We start from the raw sequence: 21,723 nt of genomic DNA, 5'->3' as shown, positions 1-21,723 counted from the left end.
TTGGAAGCCTGAAGAGCATGGTTCTTTATGGAAGGAATCAGCAGCAGCAGCTCAGAGTAGATGCATTGACCAGCAAGAGTGAAAGCTGAGCAAGGAAAAGAGGCAAAGCCTTCTTTCTTCCATGTCTTTTCATCTAGGTGGCTATCAGAAGCACTGCCCATGTTTGGGGTGGGGTTTCCCACATTGATTAAGATGATCAAACAATCCCCAAAAGACACACCCACAGGCCAGCCTAATGTAGACAATCCATCAAGACTCGCGCTAGGGGACTGGACATTGTGTGAAGCTGACCATCACGGTTGCTGAGCAGGACCTTTTAAAGCTCTGAAGCTGAAAGGCTTCCCCCATGCTTTGACGGTGTAACTATCACCCCAGCAGGGGCACATGAGGATGGCAAGATCTGCAGACTGTCTCCTCTTAACTACAAGCCTAACTGTGTACATGTGTGTGTGCATGTATGTGCATGCACACACACACGTGTCCACTCTTCCATAAGCAGGGTTTTCTGTGTAACACCAGTGCTGTATTGTGAACCTAATTGTAATCTAAACAATTCAAATGCATACATATAGTTATGGGGTGTGCTTCCCCAGTATCAAAGACTCGAACCATAAGAATTCACTGCTGATGAGGCAAAGGGGAAAAAAGGTAGAGTTCCTCTGGAAAACAATGACATCCTGTCATAGTTAATTTTTGTCAACTTGACACAAACCCAGACATACCTGGAAAGGGCACCTTGGCTGAGGAATTGCCTCCATCAGATTGGCTTGTGGGTACATCTGTGACGCCATTTTCCTGGCTCTTAATGGATGTAGGAGGGCCCAGCCCACCATGGGCAGCACTATTTCCTAGGCAGGTGGGCCTGGGCTGTATAGGAAAGTCTGGGAGAAGGCCAGTCAGCAGTGTTTCTCCACAGTCTCGGCTTCAGCTCCTGCCCGGGCTTTGTCTTTCCTTGGTAATGGACTGAACTGTAATTTGAAAGCCAAAGAAACCCCTTCCTCCCCAAATTGGTTTTGGTCAGTGTTTTAACACAGCAACAGAAAACAGACTTGAATGTACATGTATCTAGAGCCTCACATAGTCTCATATCACTTATCCCAATAATTCTACTTCTGAAAGGTGGAGTTCCAAAAAGGATCCAAGTGTAAAGATGTGTTTGTAGTAGGGGAAAAACAAAGTGATTTAGTGTTTCAGGAAAGAAAATTCCAGACAAACGAGAGTACATTCCCTTGATGGAAAATGGCGTAGTGGATTGAAATACAGTTTGCGAAGTCAAAACCATTTGAAATGCAACAATGCATTCACTGTTAAACAAGGAAAGAATAAAAATTCGATGACCCCAGGGGCTGGAGAGACAGATCAGTGGTTATGAGCACTCACTGCTCTTGCAGAGGACCTGGGTTCAGTTCCCAGCACCCACATGGCACCTGGAACTCCAGGTCCAGATGATCTGACTGATGTGTTCTTCTGGACTCTGCATGCATGTAGTCATGTGTACATACATATATGCAGGCAAAATTCATACACAAAAATAAAATCTTCAAAAAAATAGAAAGAATAAATGAAATGTAGCAAAACAGTTTCTGTTGGATTCAACTAAACCCAGGCACCAGGGAGGCACTCAGAGACACACTGAACAGTCTCTGGATTCCACTTTCAGTCCTCCCTTCCGGACTCAGCGCTGCCTGGGGTCTCCTGCTCGCGCATGCAGGGTGTATCTAGAGAAGACCTTCACTCGATCAGTGTAACCGTTGGAAAACTTGCTTGCTCCTCTATTAGACTACAAGTTGGATGGTGGCAGAGCTTGTGGTTATTTGCCTATCTTCATTTAATTAAATTCAAAGGGATAATTGTCCTTTCATCCCCCAAGAAACTTGTGAGCATGCATAGCGTGAGCACCCAAGTATCTATAAACTGATTCTGGTATTGGGGAGCTCAGCCCACAGGGGAGGCCTGCTAGGGTCTTCTGACTCCCAAGGGTCCCCGGGAGCCTCAGGAACAAGAGGGTCGAGAAATGATGTGCACAGGGGATGCAGAAAAGCCTTGTGGGAAAGTGGCAGGCTGCCCATGGGAGGATGCTGTGGGTGGGTGGGAACCCGCTCCAGGGAGGGCTGAGGGAAAGGAAAAGCCAGATCACCTAGGTGGAGGTGGAGGAAGCTGGAGACTTGAGACTGGGCATGGGATGGGGGATGTGGATGCGGATGGGCTCCAGCCCGAGCTCTGAAGGCCCCTGAGCCCCAGGTGGAGAGGTGGTCGGTAGCCCTGTGTAGTCCCCTGGGAGCAGAGGTACCTGGGGGATGGATTGGCACTGCACCAGGCAGGCCCGGGCATCTGTCATAGGGAAGATGCTGCACCGGGCAGTGCGCACCAGGCAGGGAGGGCCCCACGCGGGGGCTGAGTGTCTGACCCCAGTGGGATGACTAAGTTCGTCTTGGCTGTGAGCAGGCGAGGTGGGAGTGCGCCAAGTTATGAAACGCTGATTGCTCTGCTGGAGTGGAGCATCTGGGGTCCTGCCTGGGGGCCGGAGGGGCGTGCCTGGTGCCTGATAAAAGGGGCTGCCCAGCGCGGGGACCGCTTTCTCCGTGCCTTGCCTGCAGCACTCCTCGAGGGTGAGCAGCCTTCGGGGTGACAGGAGGGCTCCAGAGCGACTGCAGACAGACAGGCTTAATCCTCCCACGTGGCGACGCTCGGGGTAGGAAGGGGACCGAGCCACAGCCTGATTATGGCCACGGCGGCGTGTGAACCTGTGGCTAGACCCAGCCTGACCTCCATATCATCCGGGGAGCTCCGCAGCCTGTGGACGTGCGACTGCGAGCTGGCCCTGCTGCCCCTTTCACAGCTGCTCCGCCTACAACCTGGTGCCTTCCAGCTGCGTGGTGAGCAGCTCGTGGTGCCGGGGCCAGGGGAACCGGCGGGCTCGCGAGGGGGCTTCAACGTCTTCGGGGACGGCCTAGTGAGCTTCGATGGGCAGCTCTACCGCCTCAGCAGCTACATCAAGAGGTGGGTGGCCACGTTGTGCGCCCTAGCCTGTAGCTCTGTCCCTGCAAATCTTCTACCTGGCTGCTGTCCCGTCTCTAGGAGACCTGGCCATCCTACCTGCCATCCATCCGCTTGAACCATCCCCCTCCTTTTTTTTTTTTAAAGCAGCTAAGAAGGGTGTCTTGCTGACAGTGTAGGGAGAACAGGGTGGGAGCACACTCAGCCCCACCCAACAGACAGCTGGTGGCTGCTTTTTCCATTATGCCCATTAACTGGGTCAGATGAGCTCAGTGCGCGGGCACACCCTTCAGGGGAGGACTAGAATGCAGATCCTCCACCTAATAACTATTCAGCAGAAGCATGCAGCAAGGTCGTTTTCTTGGGGGGTAGTTGCTCTCTTGGTGTTTCTTAAACCAATCAGTCACAGAGGAGAAGAAAACAAAGCCCCCAGAAGCCCAATCCACAGCAGCTGTTGCATTGACAGGTAGGGCAGAAATAAACGCAAAGTGTATCTTCCTGGCTTGCTGCAAAGTGTACTGCGAGACCCCAGGCTTCATCTAATGCTTCTCCCGAACTGTTGTGGCCAAAGGGACTCAAACACTGCTTGGTAGACTTGAAGGAGTCAAGGATGCGGAAGCAGGCTTTGATCTCAGTGGCATAAGGGAGGACTGTCCATGCTGGATTCCACTTGGCTGGGTCACTCTGGAGGAAGACCCTTCTACATATTTAGTAGGGTGCTGAGTGTTCCAGAAGTGGGTCCAGAGTCTGAGCAATGCAACAGGCCAGATGTGAAGGTAGAACGCGTTTGCCACCGGGAAAGGTTGATGTGTGCTCTGTGGAAAGGGTGGAGCCCAGGGCCAAGCAAAGAGAGACATCGATAGTGCATTCTTCCCACTGCAGGTAGGGCTCTCAGGAGTGCATGGGTTTTGAATGATTGAGAAAACATTCCCTACCAAGAACTTCTCTTTGGTAGGTAAATGAAAATACCAATTTGTAAGAGGAAGTGGGAAGAGCTAAGTTAGAAAGCAGGTTTAGGCTGGGGAAATGGCTCAGTGCCTAAAGTGAGGAGACTTGAGTTCAAATTTGCACTATCCATGTGAAAATGTCCATGTCCCTGGAACCCCAGCGCTAGGGGCATGAAGACAGGACTGAGGCTTGCTGGCCTCCACCCTGTCCCTAAACTGCCAAGCTCCAGAATCAGTAAGAGAACCCGTTCAAAACTAATAAGGTGGACATGTATGCATTGGTGCACTTGCATACTCTCATACACACACACACACACACACACACACACACACACACACATGCATGTGTGCACAAACAGACAGTTACATTGTTCCCGATGAACTGAAGCCAAGGCAATGTGTTTGACAGAATCAGCCCCCCCCCCAATCTTAATAGAGGACACTGGAAAGTTTAGAATAGATTTGAGGCTTGACGTTAATATTTTTCTTTGAGTAGATTTATAAAAGTAAATTAAAAACCAGTGTGGTTCCTGGGCAAGTTAAGTGTAGTCACAATGACTGGGTGACACATAGCAGGGTGCAAGTGCAATTTTATACACACTGGCTTCTCCTCACATACACAAATTGTGTGAAGGATTTCACACCATGGACATATGAAGGCGCCACCGAGAAAGACTTAAACAGCAGAATTAGCAAAGTGTCTTCTTGTAGGGGGCATGCCATGTAGGATCTTGTCTAACTGTGTGGGCAGCCTGAGGAGAGCTAGGAGGGAACCGAGTCTGATGGAGGACTGGGCTCCGTGCAGCAGCCAGGAGGTGGAAACATTCTGAACTTAGCCTAATCAAGATTCTCCTGCTCTGATGGGCAAGACAGATCCAGTTGGCATTGACTCTGGAGATAGTATTTATTACCTGTGGCACAGGTCTGACCTGGCTGTTTCCAAAGTCTTGGAATTTGATGAAAATAAACGATTGCAAAGTAGCAAGGAAGCTTTATTTTTCTACTAACATTTTTTAAACCTATTTTTAAATTATGTGTAGGTGTATTGGAATGCGTGTGTGTATGTGAATACAGATGCCAGTGAAGGCCAGAGGCATCAGATTCCCCTGGAGCTGGAGTCACAGAGGCTTGTGATGAGCCATTTCCCCAGTCCCAGGACAACTTTATTCAAAGCAAAGCCATCGTACAAATTAGTCAGGAATATACTGCTAAGAGTGCAGTGGATCACTTGAATGAAGACATTCAAGCCTCATATTACCCAAGGCTTCTTTAAATGATGGGAAGGAAGGAAGAGCTGATTTATTTTTCTTTTTAAAAATTCTTTTTATTGTATGAACATTTTGCCTGCTTGTATGTATGCTTGTCATGTGTGTGTCTGGTCCCTGTGGAGACCAGAAGAGAACAGAGGAGCTGGTTTCTCAGGGATGTAGTTTGGGTGGCTTTCTGTTTTGATTGACAGGTGGAATTATGCAAGCTGTTGCTCACTGCACACACCCCTTTCCATGTTGCATGTGATTTTCATCATCCGCACTGCTGATGATGCACAGGCATAAGGTAGTAATTAGAAGATTCTCCCTAAGAGTTCATTAGAGGGCACAGTTTGCCTTATTGTGAATGTACCCAAAACTAGTTCAAGCCAGATTGCCCTCCCTTCCCCCCCCACAGGTATGACTAGTGTATAATTAAATAGAATTTAAGTTTGATGGTTGTTAAATGGGGGAGAAAGTTATTCCCCTGTTCCCAGTGGAGGGCTGCAGCTTGTTGCAAGTGGATGTTCTAGGTTGTTAGGTGTATTGTTCTGGTGTGTGTGTGTGTGTGTGTGTGTGTGTGTGTGTGTGTGTGTGTATAGTTTGCAGGTAAGGGTTGCAAGTGGCTGAGTGCAATATTAGTATTTGCATAGCCCAAACCAAGTGTATTCAAGATGTCTGTCTCCATAGCATGTACTGTTTCCATCAATAAATACACCAAAGCCAAGTCTTTTCTCTCTCTCTCTCATATATATATATATATGTGTGTGTGTGTGTGTGTGTGTGTGTGTGTGTGTGTGTGTGTGTGTATACACATATATATGTATGTATATGTAGGTCAGTGGCCAAGTGGTCTGGTTTCAACACGTCTGGCATCTGCAGAGTCTGCCTGTCCACAGTATGAACTTCACATTTGTCATAGCAAGTCGAGGCCTAGAGGTGATGGGCTCCAGCGAGTTTTCATCTTTTCTGCAGCTATCACATTCCTGCCTTAGGCGTGGGATGGCTTCTAACCAAGAAGAGCTGCCAAGGTGGTTAAGGACTGGGAAAGGCAGGGGCAGGTTCTTAAGCACTTGGGCCTTTGAGAACTGGACAGAGACCTTCCCAGAAAGTCTCCAGAAGGGTGTGAGGTATTTCATGGTTGTCGTCTTGTGAAATCTTACAAAGTGGACACTATTGTTGTTGCTTGCTTTTTTATGATGGGAAAATAAGGAATGAACCTGTGGAAGATGCTGGAATCAGCTGAACCATGGTTTTTAAGTAGTGCTGTCAGACTATGCCTGTGTTTCCAGAAAACTGCCGCAAACAAGAAGCAGTTCTGCCTCTCAATGGCCAGTGGCAGCTTCTCACACTACCAGAGGCCTCCAAATAAATAACTGGGTGTAGATGTAACTGTCTTGTTAAATAAGAAACACAGAGCCAATTGCAGAGTTAAAAGCCAAGAGGTCAGAGCAATAGCTGAGAGCTGAAAACCTTACCCTTCACTGCTGCTCTGTCTTTCCTCTCCACAAGAGAGCTACTTCCTGTGTCCTGTCTTTTATATTGACTTTCTGTTCTGCCTTCTCATTGTTTGTAAACCCAGCCACATAACCTCCTCATCACTGCCTGTCTGTACAAACCTCCAGGTCTTCTATGGTTGGTATTGAGATTAAAGGTGTGTGTCGCCATGCTGGCTGCATCCTTGAACACACAGTGATCCTGCCTAGCACAGCATCCCAAGTGCTTGGATTAAAGGCATGCACCACCACCACCCAGCTTCTGCTATGGCTTGCTCTGACCCCAAGGCAACTTTATTAACATACAAATAAAATCACATTTCAGTACAAATAAAATATCACCACAACTGGGTTTCCATCAGCTGTTCACATCGACTATAAATCGGCCTTATAAAGGAACGAAGGGCAGAGTTTATAAGGAAGAAACTATAGAATCTGCCCCTATCTACAGCTGACCAGCTGAGAGATAAGCAACCCTCTATAAGGGCGCCCTGTGGGGTAAAATGCTTGGAATCATGGGTAGAGATGAGTAGGTGTGTGCTGTCCAAGTCTCACCTCCACCCCACAGGGAGAAGTGCCAGCCGTCTGCCAGCCCTGGTGGGGCCACAGTTCCCTGTGTCAGCTTGCCGGTCTCTACTCGGCCAGCTTGGGCCCTGCCTGCGACCCCCTCCTCTCCCTCCTGTCTCAGGTGTAGAAACTGACTTGTGCAGGACTCTTCTTCAGGACACACGACACTGGTGAAACAACACCTGTCTGCACACTGCACTGTGAGCGGGGTGAGAGCCAGCCTAGAGGAAGTGTATGCCAGCCTGAGTGGCAAGTTCTGCACTGAATCCGTGGAGGGACCCCGGGACATTTTCTTCTTCTTATTTTTTTTTTTTAAATAAGCTTCCTTGGCTGTTAGATGAGAGTAATGATCACCTTTTAAAATAAAAATAAAATGGGGATGGAGAAATGACTTAGTGAAGACAGGCATTTCATTCCCAGCACCCTTAGCAGATGGCTCACAATTGCCTGTAACTCCTGCTCTGGGGTATCTGGTGCCCCCTTCTGGCCTCTGTGGGCACTGCACTCACATGCACAAACCCATCCACAGAAACATGTATACACATGATTAAAAATAAAACCTATTAAAAATAATCATCTCAGTATTAGAATTAGAATTGATGACGTCCTGAAGAAATACTGGCACATATTGAACCCTCGTCAGCTGTTAGTTTTTGTCTTATTACTAAGCCTCACATGGGAGCCCCAGAAGCCTCCTTGGAACTGTATTTGATCTGGTCACCCTCTCATGGGAAGCTCGCCTCTTTGGCTGGTGATGAAAATGAGTTAAATAGCCTCAGAAAGCACAGCCCAGGCACTCTAAGGTTTTAGCCGCACTGAATCCTGCATGGCTTGGTTCCCCCAGAGCCTCGCTCTGGTTTTAAGCCACACTGTCTGTGTCCTAATCCCAGCACACCTGGTCATTGTTGAATGGCTGCCTGCTGACACCCAGCCACCCACCCCAGCCTCCCCCACCAGCCACAGCAGCCCTCTTGCTCACTGCCTATGTATGTATGGTTGGCTTGACAGAGCAGTCTCTTACCTATACCTACCTTGGCTTTTCCCCCGAGGTCTCTGTGTGTGAATGATGGGCCAACTTTTAAGTCTTGGTGTTTCTCAAGCTGTTAGCCACTTAACATGCAAGTTTCCTGGAGTTCTTTTTTTTTTTTTTTTAAGATTTATTTTTTATGTATACAGTATTCTGCCTGTATGTATCCCTGCAGGCCAGAAGATGGCACAAGATCTCATTACAGGTGGTTGTGAGCCACCATGTGGTTGCTGGGAATTGAACTCAGGACCTCTGGAAGAGCAGTCAGTGCTCTTAACCACTGAGCCATCTCTCCAGCCCAAAGCAGATCCTTTTTTTTTTTTTTTTTTTTTTTTTTTTTGAGTTGAGGACCGAACCCAGGGCCTTGTGCTTGCTAGGCAAGCACTCTACCACTGAGCTAAATCCCCAACCCTTCCTGGGTTCTTGATAAAACACAGATTCTGTTTGGATGAAACTGGGCAGATGCTTGAGTTCTGCACTTGGATGACATCTCAGTCATGCTGATGCTGTTGGTCCAGGGACCATACCCTAAGCAAGAAGGACTCTGCCAGCACACACTGGAACAGCGTGTTCGACCTGGCTCTCAGATGCACCACGTGGCTCCTGGTGACAGAGGCATTTTCTTTCTCATCTTTGTGTTAGCAGGCCCACCTCACAATGGGTCACAGAGAGCTATGGCTCAGGGTCAAGTTTAGCTATGGTTCGGGGTCACAGTGACGCTTGTTTCTGGAGTGGAGTTCACACATCACTGAGCTTGGACATGAATTAGGTCTTATTTTGAAACATGGCTTTCTCTGACATTGTCCTGCTCTCTGATCTTTGCCCTGAGGTCAGGCTTAGAAAGTGATAGTCTAAAAGTAATTTGGGGACTGTGTAAAATGAAGAAATGATAGTTAAAAGGACCTATTATCTTAACGTTGTTTACATTTTACCATCCCCTATGATAACTTTAGCAAATATAATATTCAGTGCACAGAGGTGACATTTGCATTACTAATTCAGAAGTGTTCATGATTAAACATGGAATAACTAGTCCCTAATGCCATCTAGTAAGACATCTTGAATTAAAAGCAATAACTAAATGCCAGACAGACACTGAAACACCTATGGAACTCATTGATGAGACCCTTGATCTTTTTTTTTTTTTTTTGTAATGATTTTTATATTCAGATAAACACCCACATTTACTTATTTCATTGGAATTTTGACACGTTAGACAAAGAGACTGTAACTGGGAACTGGGGATGGAGGAATTAATGAAGTAGAGTAGCATCCTTTCACTTAAGTTACTTGTGGTTAACATGGGTCAAAAACACTAAACTGAAATCTTCCAAAATCAATAAGTGGTACATTTTAAATTGTGTACCATTGTGAATTGGATGATGCAATCTTTTGTTCCATTCCTTCCCATGCCAGCATGTGGCTTGTCCCTTTGTGCTGAGTCTCCAGGCCGTGTATGCTGCCCATCTGCCATCATTTAGACTGCCAGGTTTTAGCTCTGTGGTTCAGGTATTGCAGTTTGCAGTACTGTGCACAGATGAGGTACCAACACCTGGATGGATAAGAAGGGATCCCTGTGGTTCTTCTTTGTGGCCAGGTTAGATATAGGGAATGTGTCTCTTTCCTATAAATTATGCTGCCAACATTCTAGATATGCAGTGTTTGCCCACACCTGAGGTGAACGGCGCTTTAAGCGGCCTCTGGATCACCAGAGGCAGGTCAAGTCTGCTGCCCTTGCTCTTACTGTTCAGTTGTTTCATTCAGCTCACACTACGCAGAATGTGATCATGTGTAGTTTAGACATAGACTCAATATGTGACTTCCTAGATCCTCTTCTCCGCATCCAGCCACGGCTCTCTGAGCCTTATGGCACTGCAAAGGCCTTCCACAGAATTCTAAGGAGCCCCCTTGTTCTTCCAGCTAAGGATCTTCAATGATGTCTCCGGTCAGACGTCAGTTGGTGTTGTAGGGAGACGGACGGACATGCCACACTGTCACTGTGTGAAGCTGTTCCTTTGGGCCTCCACTGCACAAGAGCACCAGGTGCTTCCTTCCTCCAGAGTGCAGCCAGCAGACTGCAGCCAGCAGACTGCAGCCAGAGGCAGAGGAATTGCCTTGAGGAAGGTGGTGACAGTGCTAACTGGGTGGGTGGGTCACATGCGAGAGAGAGAGAGAGAGAGAGAGAGAGAGAGAGAGAGACACGCACGCACGCACGCACGCACGCACGCACGCACGCAGAGCAAAACAGAAAGCAGGAAACAGTTCAGAGGCTAGTGAGCCAGGGCTCTAGGTTTAATCACTCTCCAACTCCAGTCTGATAATTCAATATTTCTGGGAAATCAAGCCAGGAGACAAGCGAGCAAAAGCTGTCCTTCTCGGCCTCCAGGTGGACACCCTCCCCTGCACTTCTGACCCACGCATGCCTGCATCCTGCCTGTGGGAGTTGTAAGACACATACACGGGAGGACTCGGGACTGCTGAGTGGCTGTGCCCCGAGTAGCAGCAAGCTGCGCCCCAAGGCTGTGGTGTTCCTGTCAAGCCCTGAAGGACTTTCAGACAAGAAACACCTGGAGCTGTCCGATCACAGCTGGATGGCAGGGTCTGTCCAGTATAGCAAGAGGCAGCCCCTGCTGTCAGCTCCGTTGGCCCATTCTCTCCAGGCAGATGCTTCATCTGGATCAACTTGGAACCAACCCAAGCTTAAGAAGGACCATGGCTGAGGCATCATTCACCTGCTGGCTGCCATTCAGCCTGCCTGCACCCATGCAGACTCTGGGCTTGGGACAGCTAGGAAATGAACCATCCCCTCTGTTCTAGTTAATGTTGTACTGTGAAGAGACACCATGACTCGCTGGGTGTTGGTGGCACACCTGTAATCCCAGCACTTGGGAGGCAGAGGCAGGTGGATCTCTGTGAGTTCGAGGCCAGCCTGGTCTACAAAGCGAGTTCCAGGACAGCCTCCAAAGCTACAGAGAAATCCTGTCTCGAAAAACCAGAGAGAGAGAGAGAGAGAGAGAGAGAGAGAGAGAGAGAGAGAGAGAGAGAGAACCATGACTCTTGTAAAAGAAAGAGCCATAAAAAGGCTGTTTGGAAAACCTGGAGGGTAGTGAGGGAAAGCTAACTTACTGTATGAGTCAGGATTCCAGGAGACCTTCTAGAGGAGAATAACAAAATTTAATGAGGATATGGGCAGAAATCCATTAACAATTTGATTTTTGTAATTACATGAGCCGACAATGGAGGAAATGTGAATTAGTAATAGTTTGTAAGAAAAATGATTAATGGTATGATTCACGAAGGAAGGTGTGCTAATCTTGGGATTAGAGGGGGGAGGTGGGGGAGGAGATAGAAAATTCCAGACTTACTAGACAGGATGAATCCACTGGAGAAGACTCAGTGAATTCTACTTCTTTGGTTTTATTCTTTTGTTTTGTTTTGTGTTTACGGTTAAGGGGAAGGTTTTTATTGTAAACATGAGAGAGAACCTAGCCAGAGGCATCTAGAAGGGTCCAGAGCAGGGAGAGAAAGTAGTAGACAAACATGGCTGGCAGAGTAGAACTGGCCATAAGAGAAGCAGGAGTAGAGCAGAGCAAAGACACACACACACACACACACACACACACACACACACACACACACACACACACACACACACACACACACACACACACACACAGACACACAGACACACACACAGACACATACACACAGACACACACACAGACACATACACACACAGACACACACACAAACACACACACATACACACACACACACACACACACACACACACACACACAAACACACACACAGACACACACAGACACATACACACAGACACACACACAGACACATACACACATAGACACATATACACACACAGACACATACACACACACAGACACACACAAACACACACACACACATGAGAAAGAGAGAAAGAGGGAGAGACACAGAGGGGGAGAGGAACAGAAGGGGAGAACACAGAAGACTGAGAGACACACAGAGAGACAGGGGGAGTTGTTAGGACTCCAACAGCTTCAGATGAACTCTTTGCCCACATGATGTGTGACATTGGTCTGATCTAGCTTCTCTGAAAGCAACACATTGATACCAAGCCACTCCAGTGACCACAGAACCCTCAGCCACTCAGCAATGACCCGAAGGTGATCTCCTTACGTGTATGAAATGTGGTGACCTCTATTAGGAAACACCCTCAAAGGCCACGCTGAGGTAGGCGCGTGTCCAGTCAGCACATCCCGCTCCTCCCATGCGAGTGGATGTTACATCTGCAGTTATTTCTGCTTTTTCCATAGATATGTAGAACTGACCACCTACTCTGATTATAAAGACTACAGGGAAACAATATTGAGCAAGCCCATGCTATACTTTATAAATGTGCAGACCAAGAAGGACGTCTCAAAAGGTAGGTATATCAGTAACCTTCATTTGGTTCTACCTTGCTGGGAAGTGGGCTAAGGTAGGAAAGAGGCCGGAAGGAGGGAGGGTAGATGTCAGCTATGCTGGAGGCAGCAGCAAGCAACCTGCGATATGCTGCCATTTGGAGCACTGCACACACGGGCTCAGTGGACTTTTAATGATGGAAACCCACCTTTGACTTATCACTTCCTGTTCCGGCAGGAAGTGACCTGACACGGAACCTTCAGAGGTTTGACTTCCTTTCTAGGCAGGAAATGATCTGACATTCTTAGCCTTCTGGGGTTGTAGGAATGGTTGGAGTGGTGAAACTCTCATGTAGCATGCTTTATCATCACCCAACAACCTAGGGGACCAATCATCCAAATGGGGATGTTTTTGAACATAAAAGTAGGTATAGTTGATAATTCTTCTTTTGGAAAGATTTAAAATTCTTATTTTTTCAATTTATTTTATGTAGATGGGTGTTTGGTCTTCACATATAGTTATGTATCACTTGCAGTCCTGATATACCCTTAGAGGCCAGAGAGGGCGTAAGATCTCCTGGAACTGGAGTTACAGATGGTTGTGAGCTGCCATATAGGTGTGGGGAATAAAATGCAGGTCCTCTGAAAAAACAACCAATGTTTTTAACCGCTGAGCCATCTCTCCAGCCCTTAAATTTTATTTTAAATTATGTGTATGTCCAGTGTGGTATACGCACGTGAGCACAGTGTCTTCAGGGACCAGGCAAGGGCACCGGATTCCCCGGAACTGGACTGACAGGCAGCCGTCGCCTCCCTGATGTGTGTGCTGGAAACGGAATCCAGTTCTGTGCAACAGCAATTTGTGCTTTTAGCTCCTGACTCAGCTCTCTGTCCCCACAGTTAATTTTTCTAGGCTACAGGTATAAAGTTCTACTGTGGTAGGATGCAGAGTAACTCTCCTTTTCTTGTTTTGAAGGTTGTTGTAGATGTTTTAAGTTGGGGTTTTTAGGTGTTAGAGTTGCATGTTTAAATACTTCTCTTTATGATTTTCAGGTTAACAGGTAACAACCATGTAACTCAAATTCCAATATGAACCTTTCTCCATTTTTCCTCTCTCCTTCTGCTCAGTGATAATGCTGGAGAGTCAACCAGCATAACACTCTGTGATAAGAGGAAAATTCTAGAACTTGAGTCTAAGTAGTATTTTTTATTAACTTGTTTGTTTTTGTTTTTCGAGACAGAGCTTCTCTGTGTAGCTCTGGCTGTCCTGGAACTCACTCTGTAGACCAGGCTGGCCTCGAACTCAGAGATCCACCTACTTCTGCCTCCCAAGTGCTGGGATTAAAGGCGTGCCACCACCTGGCCTATGTAGTATTCCTAAAGTGAGTTCAGGGTAATAACTAGTGATGGGCTCATTGCAGACAGACCCCTCAAGCCTCCTCTCTCAGTTAGGTATTGGAGTACTCTCCATTCTTCATTCTCAACTTAGGCAGATGTTCTGTTTGCAGGAGAGGCCAGAGCACAGCCAGCGGTGACCAGCCACACCCTAGTAACACGTGTGCTCTGGCTTGGTGATGGGCAGGAAGCTGGCCAGGTCTCCAGGACTGTAGCTCACAGATATACAAGTGTACCCCCTGACTTGTTCCCCCAGCGGGGATCTATACAAAGAATGAGAACTCTTAGTTTTTGCATTTTAATCAAAGTTCCAAGAGTGTCACAAGAAGGAATCTGTAAGAGATTCATAGGTAGGGCGTGACTGCATGATAACGTCTACAGGAGAAGGTATGGGACCCCAAGAGCTAACCAACTGTAGGAAAAGCTAGCATGCGAAAAAGTTATATAATATAAAAAGGAAAAGATGCCTTATTTACATAATGATGACTGTAACTAAGGGAACATATCAGCTCTACTGCTATTCTAGACTACATTTTATGCAAATTAGGAGTTGCCATGTCCTCGAGACAAGCACTGCTGTCTTCTAGAAGTCTGTCATAGTCGACTTGCAGACTGACAGATCTGTAAATGTGTCATGTGCAGACTGGCCCGCTGTGGCTAGACCTGGGTGTTTAATGAGCCTTTCAAAGGTCTTGGTTGATTTGAATGAAATTCAATACCAGGTTCCAACCAGCCTGATCACTTTATTTTATCTCTCATCTCAAGTAGCAATATAAGGTGGTTTCTACCTAAAATTCCTTTTAAAAGTTCAGAAGAAGGGAAAACTAAAAATGAGCAAGAGTGGTATAAAATGCCTTCAGGGCTGTAGAGATGGCTCAGCAGTTAGGAGCACTGACTGTTCTTCCAGAGGACCCAGGTTCAATACCCAACACCCAGGTGGAGTTACAGCCATCTATAACTTCAATTCTAATTATATGACATCCTCTATTGGCCTCTGAGGGCACCAGGCATGCAAGTGGTAAACAAATACACATGCAGGCATAACACCATACACAAAGTTAGAATAAATAAATCTTCAAAAACTGCATTCCTTAAAAAGGTAAACCCTTGCCTTTGGCCCACAGGGTTTGCCTCTGAGATATCTCAAAGGCAATAGAGTATTCTCAAAAATCACATAATAGCTGGTCCGCGCATTTAAAGAGGGACTGGCGTGCATGTCTTGCCTCACTTGATAAAGTAATTTGGGCTTGGTTCCTGGGTCTGGAAAAGAGATTCGTAGTTAATAAGATTCCAATTTTTAAAAAATGAGGAAGCAATCTTCCCTTTGTTTCTATTGTGTATGTTGGGGGAAGATTCAGGGGCAGATGCCACCTCCAGTGCCTTGGTGTTTGGAACTGCAGCCTGGAGCAACAGAGAGCGCTCAAGCAGGGGCTTTCAACCTTTAGAATGCTGCAACCCTTTAATACATTTCCGTTTGTTGTGGTAACCCCCAATCATAAAACTATGGTTGCTACTTCATAACTATAATTGTGCTACTGTTATGAATCATGATGTAACTATTTGAAATGCAGAATATCTGATACATGATCCCTGAGGGTGTTGTGACCCATAGGTTGAGAACTACTGGCTTACAGTCTTAGGGAGCCTAAAAACCATCCTGGAAACCACAATGTAGAGTTGGGAACCTATTGGAGCAAGCTCTCCTCTGACTTCTGTGTGCTTACCTTCAAGTGCACACACAAACACAATCAATAAACGAATGTAAAAAAAATTTTCAATAAGAACCTTTTCCACACTGGAGACATGCTGTGAAGGGGAAGTTCTTGTGTAAGGAGCTTTTGACTTCCAAGGTGATTCCCAGACCTGCTTTCACAGAGCACCTTTCAAACGGACAAAGTTTTGGGGAACATTGTTAGAAATCTCGCTGGACATCTGAGGAAGCAGGAAAGAAAGTGGCTGTAGGAAATCTTCCAAAGCGGCTCCGGGCAAGGCTTTGTGGATCAGAAGCACGTTCATGCCGCACAAATACTTTTCCTGACTGTTGCTTGCTTGACTTCTAGAAAGGACCTATGCGTTTCTTGTGAACACAAGACACCCCAAGATAAGAAGACAGATAGAGCAAGGGATGGACATGGTCATTTCCTCGGTGATTGGAGAAAGCTACAGACTTCAGGTGAGCTGGGCTTTCAGCTGGAAGGCTGCCTCCTGGAAAGGAGCCGCTTCCCTCCTGATGGACTGCCCTCCCAGTGAGCAAGGCTGCGGACATTCGGGTTGAGGTGGATTCGATAATGTCCATGATGATTTCGTGCTCCATGTCATTGAATTCTTTTCTCTCTTTCAGTTTGACTTCCAGGAAGTGGTGAAGAATTTTTTCCCGCCAGGAACTAAAGTGCTAAATGGAGAGAATTTGAGCTTTGCCTATGAGTTCAAGGCAGACGCCCTGTTTGATTTCCTTTACTGGTTCGGGTTCAGCAATTCCACCGTAAAAGTGCACGGAAAGGTTCTGAACTTGACAAGCATGAACCCAGAAAAGAAAGAAACAATTAAGCTATTTCTGGAGAAAATGAGTGAACCTCTAATCCGAAGGAGTAGTTTCTCTGACCGGAAATTTAGTGTCACATCTAGAGGTACGTTGCACATTCTCAGGGTGTGGGAATGGTGGCTGGCTCAAAAGGTGGAGAAAGGAGTTTGAGGCAAGTGGCCACTAACTGAAATGTCTCTAGACCGAAGAGAACAATGACACCCTGGCACACCCAATCCAAAGCACTTGGGAGGTAGGTCTCTGAGTTCAGTGCCAGCAGGCCTATATAGCAAGTTCCAGATCAGCAGAGGCTACATAGTGAGTCCCAAACCAAAAATTACTGATACCTGCAACTTGGGGAGGAAGGAATGAGGTGTTCGTTAGCCTAAAAGAGAAGAGGGGCACAATGGTGTGCACCTGTATTCCAGCTGATTGTGAGGGGGAGGCAGGGGGAGGACTTGAGTCCAGGAGTTTGAGGCTAGCCTAGACAACATGGGGGGAGGGGAGGGAGGGATCCTGTTTCAGACACAAAGAGAAGAGGAGGAAAGAACAAAGAAAAGAAAAAGGAAGAAAGATATTGTGCACTTTCTGATGTATCAATTATATGATGCAGCAAATGCAGAATGCTAATTTTAATGAAAAACTATTAATTTAAATATGTATGCTCACTTCAGCACACAGGGTTAAACTATCTTGGGCGAGTGCTTCGTCCCCCTTTACACACACGTGTGTATTCTGGATAACAGAGCTGTCAGCTTGCATGTCTCGGTGGCTGTGGTCTCTGTCTTAACGGTGTGTTTGGAATGGTTCTCAGACACTACAAGAATAACTCCTGGGAAGGTTTCATCTAACAACCTAACATGACATATGGTGGGCTTTGGTTTTGAAAGGCACGTGACTCAGGCAGATGGCTTCTTTCTCTGTGAGCTGCTCTCTGAGGGATAGCGAGTCTGGGCCCCAGAGCACTTCCAGAATCAGGGCTCTGGTGGCCGGTGCAGCAACCTCTGGCCCAGGGCCCACAGCGTTCTGCAGCACAGATGTCAACAGGCTAGATTAATTGTACTTCATGGCAGTTCTTTTCTTCCTTTGTGTGCAGCGAGAGTCCTTACTCAGGGGCTTTTTATCCCGGAAATTGTCTGTCTCCCCTCTTTTCTCTCTCTCCCTCCCTCCTGCTCTCGGCCTCCATCAATGCCCCCTCCTCTCCTCTTTTTCTTGTTTTTCTTTCTCCCAATCTCTGTGTCTCCCCTCCCCGCCCCCTGTCCTCACCCCCACCTTGTGTTGTCTTAGCTTTATCTCCCTGCCTGTGCTCTCTCCCTTACATCACAACCAAAAGCTTTGTGGGTGGTCTCCCCTTGCTTTGGCTGTGATGCATTACCTGGTCCTCAGTCTCACCCACTGTCCCCAGCATCCTGTTTCACTGTGACTCACCCTCTGCCCTGTTACCTGCTTAGGGTTTTCACTAGGACACGTGTGGTATGAAAGTGTCACCCTTCCTAGAAAGTTTCCCCTGAGCCAGGTCTAGGGCCTCCTCAGCTCCCAAACACTGGAGAGGATGGCCTCTGGGAGTTGGCACAGCTATGGCACACCTGCTGTGCCGGCACATTGCCGAGCCTGGCACCGAGCTCTTGGACTGATTGGCGGCCCACCAAGACTGCCGCTCTGTCCTGTCCACACCAGAGGCTGCCCTCTAGCTGGGAATGTAACCCAGTACTAAAGGGCTTGCCTGACATGTGGGAAGCCCTGCAAGATGAAGAAACCAACCAACAGCCAGAACCTGACCCCTAACCTCTGACCTCTGTCTAAGCATCTGTTTCCAAGTGCTTGCTGTTCACCTCAGATCTCCAGCCCACAGGAAAGCAAGTAGCAGTCATAGCAATGTGTCAATCAATGTTTTTTTTTTCCCCCTTTGTGATGGAGTCTCACTAGGTAGCCCTGGCTAGCCTGAAACTTGCTGTGTAGACCAGGCTGGCCATGAACTCACAGAGATCTACCAGCCTCTGCCTCCTGAGTGCTGGGATTACAGGCACATGCCATCACACCCAGTCAACAGAAATAGCACTGATAGGCAAAAATCAGCACATTTCTATTTAGCTTTTTGAGTGTCCCTGTGGAAGCCAGGATTTTCTATTAATTGCTGAAATGGCTGTTTTGGATGAGTTTTAAGGTACTTTTGCTTTCTGTAGTGATGTGATAATGAACACCTTATTTACTGTGTTTTTAGGTTCAATAGACGATGTTTTTAACTGCAACCTGTCACCCAGATCATCGGTCACAGAGCCGCTTCTGGCAGAATTATCATTCCCGAGTGTTCTGGAATCTGAAGAGACATCCAGCCACTTCATCTGATTGGTCTGAATACTCTGTCTTCATTTCACTGGAGCCTGTGGCAGCAGGTTGAAGGGGTGAGAGGAGGGAGGAGGTGGGCACTCCCATCCCTTTGCCAAGCCCTGGTCCTCCAGGGCTCTCTAGAGGCCCCTTTTTTTCCCATGTCCCTGGGTATGGTGCTCTGGCTGGCCCAGTGCAGCTGCCTTCCATCAGGGTTTTGATGATGGGATGGAAGGGCTTTGTCCCCATGGCACAGGGTGCCATTGACATTGAACACTTGTCTGAAGCATCTGAGAAATTCTCAGGGGCCTGCCACCCTGAACTTTGCTTAACACCCTGGCACTCTGGGGACATTTCTGGCAACTTCTGTGGGAGGCACCTGATTGGGATGTTAACTCTGGTGCTTCATGGATTACAGAATGGTACTCTGCTTGGGACACACCTTGAGGCTCACTGACCCAGCAAGCCTGGGGTTAAACGTTTCTCTTGCAAATGTGTTAGGCAAAGCCTGTACCATATTTCATTGGGAGACAAGTATGGTTTTTTACATCACCCATGGGAAATGCTGAGGACATTCAAGCTACTGGCTGCTGAAGGATCTGCAGGATGCCAGGATGAACCTTGCCTGGGATGCAAAGCCACCGCACGGTGCAACAATCAACCAGCGACAGGACCTGTCCTCTGCCCTGCAGGCACACCATACAAGTGGGCATTGGAAATACGCTTTTAGCAGTCTTTAACATGAGAAGAAAAGCCCAAGGAAAGTAGGCCACTGCCAAAGTACACCAGGCATCAGCATATGTTCCACCTCACGGCTCCAACAGGATTCATTGAAAGGAAAAAAGTATTCAGTCTACACCTATTTGCTTATGTGAGTGGCCATGCCTGGTGCACACCTGTAATCCCAGCACTTGGAAGCTGGAGGCAGTAGATCAGGACTTCGAGATCATCCCGGCTATATAGGGAGTTCCAGGCCAACCTGGGCTATTAATGCCGACGATGCTGTCTCATAAAAACAAACACAAAGTTCTGCATTTGCGGATTCCTGCAAATAATCATAAGAAGGCAGATTTATGGGCCCTGTGTATCGTTTTTTCCTATCCTTTAATAACATATTCCCCTGCTACATATTTTGATAATACTACTGATGGGTTGACATTTGTATCTGAAATGTTATGTCGTGCATATGCACGATTAAAACTTCTTAGCACTCAACCTGTAATTGATTAAATCCGTGGCCAAAAAGGTATGGGACGGCCCCTGGAGGTCCGTGGAACCCGGTGGGTTTTCTTTATAGTGTGCTAAATGTCAGCACAAGCGTGGCTTTCAAAACCACTTCCTCAGGAAGACACTTAAAGAGAAGGAGTATTTGGAGAAAGAAAATGAAGTCTGTATGGAGAAAAGAGGAGCTAAGTGCTCCTTCATCACAGGAGGATATATCTGTTATTAAATTCGGTAAAAAGAAAAATAATAGAGAGTCTGAACCAGCTCTCCACCAGTGGAAATAAACCAGTGGTACGCAGAGCAAGAGTTAAACTCTTCCCCAAGGAAGTAAAAACTCCAGTCATAAGACTGACAATTTTCTTTTGAAACTGAATTGAGAAAATAACCAGTGGCACCCCCAGGAATGGACTGGAGATCTGGGGTGTTAATTTCATCATTAAGATTTCTTAGTTGTTGCTGCAGTCACTCACTCAGTTATCACCCCCACCCCCAGAGTTTTACTAGCTGCCTGTCCAAAAGTGCACAATGAGAGTGTATTTTATTGGCAAATACTTCCAAGAAGTAAAATTGGCAAATCTATAACTTGGTGATAGCTCCTCCTGGATGAGGGAGGCCGCAAGCTGGGCACACGTGTGGCCTGATGTGGGCAACCTGTTCCCACCAAGGCTCATGTTGAAACTTGATCTTCAGGGTCATCTCTTCTTGAATTTTTATCAGTATATGTTGACTACACATAACAATGTGTTTTATCATGTTTTCATACATGTCCATAACATGTTTCGATCATGCTCACACACCTCTACCCTGCTCGTCTGTTCATTTCCTCCCCAGCCTCCTCTCCTTCTACTTTCATAGCTATTTTCTGGAAATTTCTACCTGAGTACAGTGATTATTCTAGGGCTCCTTAGCTGCCACAGCCTCAGGAAGTTTCAAGGCCTGTGATGGTCCCTCAATTCCATGTCACCATTGGTCCTTTGGTCACCGGTCAGGCCAAAGGTAGACCTCACTTTCACCAGATCCCAATGAGGGAGCTGCTCTGCTACATAGGAAACTCCGACCCAGAAGCAGGTCATTTATGAACAGTTTTTCCACCAGGTTCCACACGGGCGAGAGGGCAGCCCCCTTTCCGGCCGCATCCCGTTTTCCCCTGACAAATGGCTCTCTGCACCAACCCGGGTCCTGCCAGTCAATTCCACATGTCAGGTTGGCTGAATCAAGGAGCCCAGATTAGGTCAAGCATCATTCTGGATGTTTCTGTGAAAGATGAAGTTAACATTAAACTGATGACTGAGTAAGGCAGAAAGCCCTCATGTGGGTGGATCTCACTTAGTCAGTTGGGGTTGAAATACAAAAGACTCCTCCCTAGCAACAGGGACTCTGCAAGTGATGAGGAGGGACAGTGCAGGCTCTTTGCTGAGTCTCCACCTACTGGTTTATCCTAGATAGTGCATCCAAAACCCAGTGCAATTCCTTAAAACAAACCTGCAGAGCTGGGTGTGGGGTAATCCTAGTGCTCAGGAGGCAGATCAAGAGCTTGTGGCTATGTAGCAAGTTCAAGGCTAGCCGGGATGTGG

General features: G+C 47.2%; 1 protein-coding gene across 1 annotated transcript; it reads left to right on the top strand.

The window, feature by feature from the left end:
• Window positions 1-2,153: 2,153 nt before the first annotated feature.
• Window positions 2,154-20,871, top strand: Medag (mesenteric estrogen dependent adipogenesis). The gene is made up of 5 exons (XM_036172219.1): window positions 2,154-3,000; window positions 12,598-12,707; window positions 16,140-16,252; window positions 16,421-16,706; window positions 18,822-20,871. The coding sequence occupies exons 1-5, from the start codon at window positions 2,723-2,725 to the stop codon at window positions 18,944-18,946; spliced, it is 912 nt and encodes a 303-aa protein (XP_036028112.1). The 5' UTR covers window positions 2,154-2,722; the 3' UTR covers window positions 18,947-20,871.
• The last annotated feature ends 852 nt before the right edge of the window (window positions 20,872-21,723 follow it).

Source organism: Onychomys torridus, chromosome 22 (genome assembly GCF_903995425.1).
Source record: "Onychomys torridus chromosome 22, mOncTor1.1, whole genome shotgun sequence".
NCBI lineage: Eukaryota > Metazoa > Chordata > Mammalia > Rodentia > Cricetidae > Onychomys > Onychomys torridus.
This window is presented reverse-complemented; position numbering and strand designations above follow the sequence as displayed.

Bases quoted from the DNA above. Each gene is read 5' to 3' on its own strand.
- Medag (XM_036172219.1), top strand. From the start codon at position 2,723: ATGGCCACGGCGGCGTGTGAACCTGTGGCTAGACCCAGCCTGACCTCC. The intron at 12,708-16,139 runs GTAGGTATATCA...CTTGACTTCTAG, and splicing joins CAAGAAGGACGTCTCAAAAG to AAAGGACCTATGCGTTTCTT. The intron at 16,253-16,420 runs GTGAGCTGGGCT...TCTCTCTTTCAG, and splicing joins GAGAAAGCTACAGACTTCAG to TTTGACTTCCAGGAAGTGGT.